At 44.5% G+C, this 10,266-nt stretch overlaps 1 protein-coding gene across 1 annotated transcript in view; it reads left to right on the top strand.

The window, feature by feature from the left end:
* The first annotated feature begins 115 nt into the window (after window positions 1-115).
* LOC143962962 (uncharacterized) overlaps window positions 116-10,266 on the top strand; it is a 50,001-nt gene continuing 39,850 nt past the window's right edge. Inside the window, exons 1-2 of the mRNA XM_077472481.1 lie at window positions 116-441; window positions 9,887-10,015. Of these exons, the coding sequence (XP_077328607.1) occupies window positions 219-441; window positions 9,887-10,015 (352 nt within the window). The 5' untranslated portion in view covers window positions 116-218. The remainder of the gene's footprint in view (window positions 442-9,886; window positions 10,016-10,266) is intronic.

Raw genomic sequence — 10,266 nt, 5'->3', positions numbered from 1 at the left:
CTAATTGAAACATAGAAGAAGTGTTAAATAATAAAGATAAACTAAAGTTTGTCTCTGATATTACAATTTTGTACACTGAAATTCTTTTTTATCTATTTTTGTGATTTGTAGTGAAAATACATCCTTCTGAATTAGTTCATCAAGACAGTGATGCACACCTTACATGTTCAGTATCTCATCTTTTGCCTAGTATCAATATCAGGTTACTGTGGGTACAGATGAATGCAACTTCCTCTATTCCTGTAAAAAGTAGAAAATTGTCCATCATGCAAATGGAAAATACTCTGCATGTGAAGAATGTTAATGAAAACAGAACAGATTGGTCTTGTTTGGTGTTTAATAACAATTTGTTGGTTGGTTACATTCAAACAAATCTGAATTATACCATGAAGCCAAATATAAAATCAACAACCTCAGATTATGAAACTGAGCCAAGCCCAGGTATTGTATCTATTTTTATTTTATTTTTTCTGTATCAACTATAAATAGAAATACCACTCTAGTGGCCTACACAATAAAGCTGGTCCTACATGGATCAAAATTTAGCTGGTTCAGCAGGGACTGATCAAACTTCAATCCATATAAGGGCAGGCTAGTTGTATAAAAATCAATCTACTGATTGACTTCTGTACAACCAACCTGTTGGGTTTTTCATGATCGTGCTACCAGCTATTGTCTGAATACAATCACTTTGTGGAAATTATTCCCCAATCCCCACTGAAAGTGTGAATGGGGGAATCGAGAGTGTGTGTGTATATATGTATATGTATATATATATATATATATATATATATATATATATATATATATATATATATATATATATATATATATATATATATATATATATATATATATTGTAATGTTCGGGGGTCCAGGTAGATCGCAGGACACAGGCTTTTCATACAACAAAGGGTTTATTAAACTTAAATAGCTTTACAGCAGCCAAAAACAAAAAGGAAAAAGGTTTGTAGTCTCACCGACTTGCAAAGTCCAGAATAGCTGTCTTTATCAAAACAGAGCTTGGTCTTGATGGCAGGTAGCTTCCCCTGCCAGGAGCCTTTCAAACAGGACACTGCTGTCCACTTCAGTTGCTGCAACCCAAAATAAACACCATCCACCATGTCTTCTCCACTCCTCCACACCCATCTACCACTTCCTGTCTTGTTTTTTAAAGACACTTCCTTAACAGGTGGGTTAATCAATTTTATTCCCTTAAAGAGACCACAACCCAAACAGAGGGGAAATATAGCGTCCTTCCAGGACCCAGCCACGGCGTCCTGTACATATCCCCCCCCTGTGCCCCAACGCCAAGGAGGTGGAGGCAACAGTGGAGCTCAAACAATGGACTCGGGAGAGGGCATCTGCATTTTGATGCAGTCTCCCGGGCCTATGCTCCACTACAAATTTAAATTCCTGGAGTGCCAGGAACCACCGGGTAACCCTGGCATTAGTCCCTTTTCCCTGTCTCAGCCATGTTAAAGGGGCATGGTCAGAAATCAACCTAAACGTCCTCCCCAAAAGGTAATATCTGAGGGATTCCATCGGGTGTTCCTCTCCATGAATAACCTGTGACAACACCGCTCCCAATCCTACATCGGAAGCATCAGTCTGGACAACAAACTCTTTTGAAAAATTAGGTGCTACCAGGACAGGGTGTTGGCACAGCGCCGACTTGAGCTCCAAAAAAGCCTTCTCAGCGTCTGCATTCCACTCCACCATGACCGATTTCCGACCCTTAGTCAGATCGGTCAACGGAGCCGCCAACGTGGCAAAGTTGGGTACAAACCTCCTGTAGTATCCCACCATGCCCAGGAATGCACGTACCTGCTTTTTTCTGAGTGGGCGGGGCCAATTCTGTATAGCCTCTATCTTGTTGACCTGCGGTTTCACTACCCCTCTACCCACAATATAACCCAGGTATTTCACCTCCTCCATTCCCAAAGCACATTTTTCAGGGTTTATTGTAAACCCCTCCTTCCAAAGAGAGTCCAGCACTGCCTGCACTTTGGGCAAATGTGATTCCCAGTCTTTGCTAAAAATGACTATATCGTCCAAGTATACTGAGGCATACTTCCGGTGAGGTCGTAAAATCCTATCCATTGCTCTCTGGAACGTGGCTGGAGCAGTTTGCAATCCAAAAGGCATCCTTTTGTACTGAAAACTCCCCTCTGGGGTAGAAAAAGCAGTTCTCTCTAGAAGCCTTAGTCAACGGTATTTGCCAATATCCCTTGGTAAGGTCTAACGTAGTGATATACCTGGCTGGACCTAGTCTCTCGATAAGCTCATCTACCCGGGGCATGGGGTAGGCATCAAACCGGGAAACTTCATTAAGTTTCCGGAAATCATTGCAGAATCGCAGAGTCCCGTTGGGCTTCGGTACCAACACAATCGGGCTCGACCACTCACTCTGCGATTCCTCAATGATCCCTAGGTCTAACATCTTTTTTACTTCCTCTGAAACGGCCTTCCTTTGAGCCTCTGGGATGCGGTAGGGCCGGACAAAAACCTTGACTCCTGGTTCTGTGACAATATCATGCTCTATGACACTAGTGAGCCCTGGCAAGTCTGAAAATGTTTCCTTATTTCTCTGCAAAAACTCCTTTGCCTGCTGATTTTGGGTTTTAGACAGGGTATTTGCTACTTGGACACTCTCCACCCCAACCCGAGGCTCAAGTTTTGTACTAGCCAGGGAGGTCACTGGTTCCCTGTCTGTCCAGGGCTTTAACAAGTTTACATGATATATCTGGAAGGGTTTCCTCTTGCCTGGCTGGTGGACTCTATAATTTACCTCTCCCACTTTTTCTACAACCTCGAAAGGGCCTTGCCATCTGGCCAAGAATTTACTTTCCACAGTGGGAATCAACACTGCTACTCGATCCCCCACTTGGAAGTTCCTAATTTTGGCTGCCCTATTATAGACCCGTCGTTGAGCCTCCTGGGCTTTTTGTAAATGTTCCTTAACTAGCGGCATCACAGTTCAGATCCTCTCCTGCATTTGAGAGACATATTCAAGAACACTTTTATGCTGAATTGGTTCACTTTCCCATTCTTCTTTAACAAAGTCCAGTAATCCACGAGGTCTCCGCCCATATACCAATTCAAAGGGCGAAAACCCAGTGGAGGCCTGGGGCACTTCTTGGATAGCAAACAGGAGAGCTGGTAACAGGCAGTCCCAGTCTTTCCCATCCCTTTGTACCACTCTCTTGAGCATAGACTTAAGGGTCTTATTAAAACGTTCTACCAATCCATCTGTTTGGGGATGGTAGACCGATGTGCGCAGCTGTTTAATCCGGAACAGTTTGCATACATCAGCCATAACCTTCGACATAAACGGGGTGCCGTGGTCTGTGAGTATTTCATTGGGAAAACCTGTCCGTGTAAACAGCTGGAATAACTCCCGTGCAATAGCCTTAGAGGAGGTATTCCGCAGGGGTAGCACCTCAGGATATCGAGTGGCATAGTCGAGGATCACCAGTATGTAAGACTGACCTCGAGCCGACTTTACCAAGGGACCCACTATATCCATGGCTATCCTCTCGAATGGGACCTCAATTATGGGCAGAGGGACCAACGGGCTCCGGAAATGGGTCGCCGGATCAGTCAACTGACAGGTGGGACAAGAGGTACAGTATCTCCTTACCTCTGCTTTCAAGCCTGGCCAGTAAAACTGGTCGGCGATCCGTGCCTCCGTCTTTTCAACTCCCAGGTGTCCCCCTAAAACATCATCATGGGCCAGGTCCAGGACCTTGCGTCTATACTGTTGGGGTACCAATAATTGTTCTACCACATTTTCTCTCACTTTAGTAACCCGATAAAGCAATTCATTACATATTGAAAAATGTGGCCACCGCTCATTAGCACCTGGCTCTTGGGGCTCCCCATTTATTACTACAACCTGTTCTCGTGCCCTGGCCAAAGTGGGGTCCTGCATCTGGGCAGTACCAAATGCCCCATGGGGAACACCCAAATCTGGCAAGTCAGGGGTAGAGGCCATTTCCTCATCCTCTTCCCCCAGCATTACCTGAAGCGGGGAAGGTTCCCCCCCCCCTCAGGGTTCAGGTAGGTCTGAGAACCCCACATATTGACATCCTTAACAGTATCAGCACTATTTTCATCATTATTAACCAAAGTCTTGGCGTTTTTATCAACTGGGTCCATATTACGAATATGTGGCATCTCAGGGTTATTACCCTCAACAACAGGAACAGAGGGACTAGTTTCTTCCCAGTCTCTGGACCTTTCAGATAGTTCTCCTTGTCTCCAAAGTTTTGCAAATAACGGACAGTCACGTCCTATGATAACGTCATGTACCAAGTTCTTTACCACCCCCACCTCTTGAGTACCAGTGCCACATGCTGTGGAGATGGACACCGAGATGAGAGGGTACTCTCTAGTGTCCCCATGAATGCACACAACCCGCAAAATTTTGCTTACCGGACCGATCTTCCCAATTACTCTAGGGTGAACCAGGGTTACCATGCTTCCGGAGTCCAGCAAAGCCTGTGCAGGGTGGTGGTTCACTTGGACTTCACACTCAAACTTCCCCTCTCCAAGGTCAAGATGTGTTGTACACGCTTTATGGGCATAAAAAGACCCCCTCCGAAGAACCCCGCATTCCATGGGCTCTTCCTGTAATGGGCAGTGGGCCTGGGTATGGCCCCAGGCATGACATCGCCAACATTGAACATCCCCTCCTCTCCGAACAGGAACAGGTCACTGAGGGGGTAACGGGTGTGATTCTTGGCCTTCCGGGGTGTTGGTTCCAGGGCTCCTGGAGACATCCTTTCGACGGGCGGCAGTTGGTTGGAAAGGCCGTGGCAGACTGGGCCCTTGACGCTTGGTAGGGCCAAGCAGATCCTCCACCACTGTATATCGTTCCACCATCTCGACAAGGAAGTTCACCGTTTTGGGGTCTCCATGGCTGACCCACCGTTGAAGGTCATCTGGCAGTGACCTTAAGTATCGGTCCAGCACGACCCGCTCCACAATTTGGGGACCAGACAACACTTCGGGCTGCAGCCATTTTTTTTACTAGTTGCACCAGGTCATGCATTTGAGACCACGGTGGCCGATCTGGACGATACTTCCATTGGTGCACTCGTTGGGCCCGGACAGCCGTAGTCACCCCCAACCGAGCCAGTATTTCTGCCTTTAATTTCTGATAATCTTTAGCGTCTTCTGGTGGAAGGTCAAAATAGGCTTTTTGAGGATCTCCGGTTAGGAAAGGAGCAATTAAGACGGCCCACTGGTCCTGGGGCCACCCTTCTCTCTCTGCCGTCCTCTCAAATGTAGCCAGAAACGCCTCTACATCATCACTCAGGGACAATTTCTGCAGAAAATGGCTTGCCCTTACGGTCACCTGGTTGCCAGGGGCAACGGCCACTTGTTCACGGCCCTGAGAAAGCTGCTGCACTGCTTCTTTTAAGGCCGCCATCTGAGCCTGCATAACCCCTTGTTGGGTCGCTAGCTGGGCTGCTAACTGGGCCACCAACTCGTTGTGGTGCATTTTTTGTACCTCCAGCTGGGTTGCTAAGCGCTGATTAGTAGGGATGAGCCGAACACCCCCCTGTTCGGTTCGCACCAGAACCTGCGAACAGACCTAAACTTCGTGTGAACTTTAGAACCCTATTAAAGTCTATAGGACTCGAACGTTCACAATCTAAAGTGCTCATTTTAAAGGGTAATATGCAGATTACTGTCCTAAAAAGTGTTTGGGGACCTGGGTCCTGCCCCAGGGGACATGGATCAATGCAAAAAAAAGTTTTAAAAACGGCCGTTTTTTCAGGAGCAGTGATTTTAATAATGATTAAAGTGAAACAATAAAAGTGTAATATTCCTTTAAATTTCGTAGCTGGGGGGTATCTATAGTATGCCTGTGAAGGGGCGCATGTTTCTGGTGCTTAGAACTGTCGCTGCACAAAGTGTCATTTGTGCAGGAAAAAAAGTCTTTTAAAATCACTTGCGGCTAAATTGTCGGGTCTCCGTAATACAGAGAACACTCAATGAGTGTTCTCTGTATTAGCCGACAATTCATTCATTCATTGATTAAAAAAAAAAAAAAAAAAAAAAAGCGTGGGGGTTCCCCTAAATTCAATCAAAAGGCCCTTCAGGTCTGACATGGATATTAAGGGGAACCCCGTGTCAAATAAAAAAAAAAATTGACGTGGGGGTCCCCCCAAATATCCATACCAGACCCTTCAGGTCTGATATGGATATTAAGGGGAACCCCGCATCAAATTTTAAAAAAAAATTGACGTGGGGGTCCCCCTAAATATCCATACCAGACCCTTTATCCGAGCACGCAACCTGGCAGGCCGCAGGAAAAGAGGGGGGGACGAGAGAGCGGCCCCCCCTCCCTCCTGAACCGTACCAGGCCACATACCCTCAACATTGGGAGGATGCTTTGGGGGTCTGTGACCCCTCAAAGCACCTTGTCCCCATGTTGATAAGGACAAGGGCCTCATCCTCACAACCCTGGCCATTGGTTGTGAGGGTCTGCGGGCGGGGGGCTTATCAGAATCTGGAAGACAGAAGAAGGAGGTATGGACAGCGCTGGACTGAGAGATCCCCCGTCGCTGGATATGATCATCCATCGCTGGACCCCGGAGACCCGTCGCTGGATAGCAAGAGTGGATTAGCACCGCTGGAATTTTTTTTTTTATTTTATTTTTTTTAAATAAAGGAATTTTTCAAAAGTGTGTCTTATTTAACCATTTTGACACTTTCTTTGTGAAATGGTAGGGGTACTTTTGTACCCCCTTACCATTTCAAACAGGGGGGGGGGCCGGGATCTGGGGGTCCCCTTGTTAAAGGGGGCTTCCAGATTCTGATAAGCCCCCCGCCCGCAGACCCTCACAACCAACGGCCAGGGTTGTGAGGATGAGGCCCTTGTCCTTATCAACATGGGGACAAGGTGCTTTGAGGGGTCACAGACCCCCAAAGCATCCTCCCAATGTTGAGGGTATGTGGCCTGGTACGGTTCAGGAGGGAGGGGGGGGCGCTCTCTCGTCCCCCCCTCTTTTCCTGCGGCCTGCCAGGTTGCGTGCTCGGATAAAGGGTCTGGTATGGATATTTAGGGGGACCCCCACGTCAATTTTTTTTTAAAATGTGATGCGGGGTTCCCCTTAATATCCATGTCAGACCTGAAGGGCCTTTTGATTGAATTTAGGGGAACCCCCACGCTTTTTTTTTTTTTTTTTTAATCAATGAATGAATGAATTGTCGGCTAATACAGAGAACACTCATTGAGTGTTCTCTGTATTACGGAGACCCGACAATTTAGCCGCAAGTGATTTTAAAAGACTTTTTTTCCTGCACAAATGACACTTTGTACAGCGACAGTTCTAAGCACCAGAAACATGCGCCCCTTCACAGGCATACTATAGATACCCCCCAGCTACGAAATTTAAAGGAATATTACACTTTTATTGTTTCACTTTAATCATTATTAAAATCACTGCTCCTGAAAAAACGGCCGTTTTTAAAACTTTTTTTTGCATTGAGGCAGGACCCAGGTCCCCAAACACTTTTTAGGACAGTAACCTGCATATTACCCTTTAAAATGAGCACTTTAGATTTCTCCCATAGACTTGTACAGGGTGTTCCGGCTTTTCGAATTTGCTGCGAACAGCCCAAATTGTTCACTGTTCGCTGAACAGGCGAACAGGCAATGTTCGAGTAGAACATGAGTTCGACTCGAACTCGAAGCTCATCCCTACTGATTAGCTTCCTCATGGCGAGTCTGCGCTTGTATATTAGCTAAGGACAGCTGTTTAATTAGCTCCTCCATTGTTTCAGCTTTCAAAATTTGTGCAGCTTTAACCCAGGACATAAATTCACTGTACTGTCCCTTTAAATCAAATCCAATGCAAAAAAAAAAAAAAATAGCAAGAAAAACGCCTGTTACTTTGTCCTGCCCGCATTCGAGCACCACTTGTAATGTTCGGGGGTCCAGGTAGATCGCAGGACACAGGCTTTTCATACAACAAAGGGTTTATTAAACTTAAATAGCTTTACAGCAGCCAAAAACAAAAGGAAAAAGGTTTGTAGTCTCACCGACTTGCAAAGTCCAGAATAGCTGTCTTTATCAAAACAGAGCTTGGTCTTGATGGCAGGTAGCTTCCCCTGCCAGGAGCCTTTCAAACAGGACACTGCTGTCCACTTCAGTTGCTGCAACCCAAAATAAACACCATCCACCATGTCTTCTCCACTCCTCCACACCCATCTACCACTTCCTGTCTTGTTTTTTAAAGACACTTCCTTAACAGGTGGGTTAATCAATTTTATTCCCTTAAAGAGACCACAACCCAAACAGAGGGGAAATATAGCGTCCTTCCAGGACCCAGCCACGGCGTCCTGTACAATATATATATATATATATATATTTTTTTTATTTTTTTTTTTTTCGTTCAAGACGTTGATGGCCATAGGTGTGTGTGTTTGTGTTTTTTTTTTTTTTTTTTCATTCAGCAAGTGCACTAAAGAAAAAAAACAGGTTTCTCCATCCATACAAGGAAGGTGGTTGGAGGAATTACCCCCCCCCCCCCCCACCCTGCTGGGACATTGTATTCCGACAGCTGGATTCGGCAAAGTAGCTGTAACTGCTGATTGACAAGTTTACAATTTTCCAACTCGTTCAATCAACAGAAGTCGATCTAAAGGCCCATACACACGATCAGACTTTTTGACAACAAACATGCAAATTAGCTGTTTTGGAGCAACATCCGACTGTGTGTACGCTCCATCGGACAAACTTTTTTGGTTTTCATCAGACTTTTGTTGGCTGTGCGAACGGACAAACTTTCTGGCAACAAAAGCCCGATGGAGCAAAGTTTGATCGTGTGTACAGAAAACCATAGGACTTTTGTACAAAGTACAAACAGGCATGCTCAGAACCAATGCAAAAGATCAGACAACAATACAGAAGTTGACCAAAGGTGGCGGTAAAGAGCAGAAAAACCACGTGATTTGGTGAAAGTTGGCTGAAAAAGTCCTGCCGTGTGTATGCAATACAAGTTCAGGGCCGACGCCCTTTGTACAAAAATCCAAGGGAAAGTTTGTACAAAGTCCTATCGTGTGTATGAGGCTTAACAGTTTTTGTGTTTAAACAAGGAAAGCCACAAAATGGTCAAAATTCGATTGGCTCCTGCTCAACTGGACGAATTTGGATCCATCTATGGTCACCATAAGTTGCACTTTGCAAATCAATTTTCCCTAGAGCTTAAAGTGGAACTAAACTCTCTCTCAATAAACACTGTTTTTAATCTGTATGCTGCTAGCAATAGTAAATGGATAGGAAGGTATATTTTATTTTGATTTAAACTTTTTTCATATTTCTTTAGTTGCTTTATGGTTTCGGATGCAGGCCAAAATTATGTTATACATCCCATGAGTCTTCATTGGAATTTTTTTTGTTTGCTTTCCTCTTGAGGGGAAGAGGGGCTTTCTCAGCTGAACACAACCCCTTGTCTGCATGCTTGAGCCAAAGGCAGATGAATTTCAAGAAGTAAATGCTACATTAATTTTCCACCCTTGCTCAAGATGGCCGTGCCTAGAAATAGTATATGGTGTTTTCTCAACAAAATAAAACATGGAGACATGAATGGATGACTGAGTTTGCTTTGAATATTAAAAATGAAATAAATAGCATGTACAGCTTGTGGTGCTCAGATACAGTTAAGTTCCATGTTGGTGAAGTTCTGTAGACTTCTATCATCCAAATCATTTGCAAGCAAAAATGATTTGGTATTCTTTGCAAATAAAATTTTCACAACATTCACTAAACTCTTGGGAAAATTCAGTGGCAAAGTGCAACTTTCCTTGGAAAGTGAACAGTCTATTTGCCTTTAGTAAATTAACCTCATTGTCTCTGTTTATATTTCAGTTTTGGATGATGAAGAAACTTCCTCAGCCAAAGGCATCCATGTCTTCAGGTTAACAATTCGATCTCTGGTTTCCTTCTTGGTTTTGGTACTTTTTATAATATACACCGTTAAGCTCTTAAGATATATAGGTAGGTGCTTCTGAAATCTTGTTATTGTATATAAACCTACACTAGGCTTAAAATTCTAGCATGAGTGGAAGTGAATCCACATCAGATTTTGCTACAAAAGTACATGTTCATAACATCAAAGTATATTTGCATGGAGACTATAATACTTTTCTGTTTTAAGTTGTACAGTTATGTGAAAAAGTATACCACATGGAAATTGTTTATTTTTTCTCATTCTCCATCTCTATATCTACAGGCATACCCCGCTTTAA

Source organism: Lithobates pipiens, unplaced genomic scaffold, assembly GCF_037356315.1.
Source record: "Lithobates pipiens isolate NorthernLeopardFrog02 unplaced genomic scaffold, aLitPip1_a1.2 Scaffold_8, whole genome shotgun sequence".
Classification (NCBI taxonomy): domain Eukaryota; kingdom Metazoa; phylum Chordata; class Amphibia; order Anura; family Ranidae; genus Lithobates; species Lithobates pipiens.
Note: the sequence above shows the minus strand (reverse complement) of the source record. Positions and strands in the feature narration are given on the sequence as shown.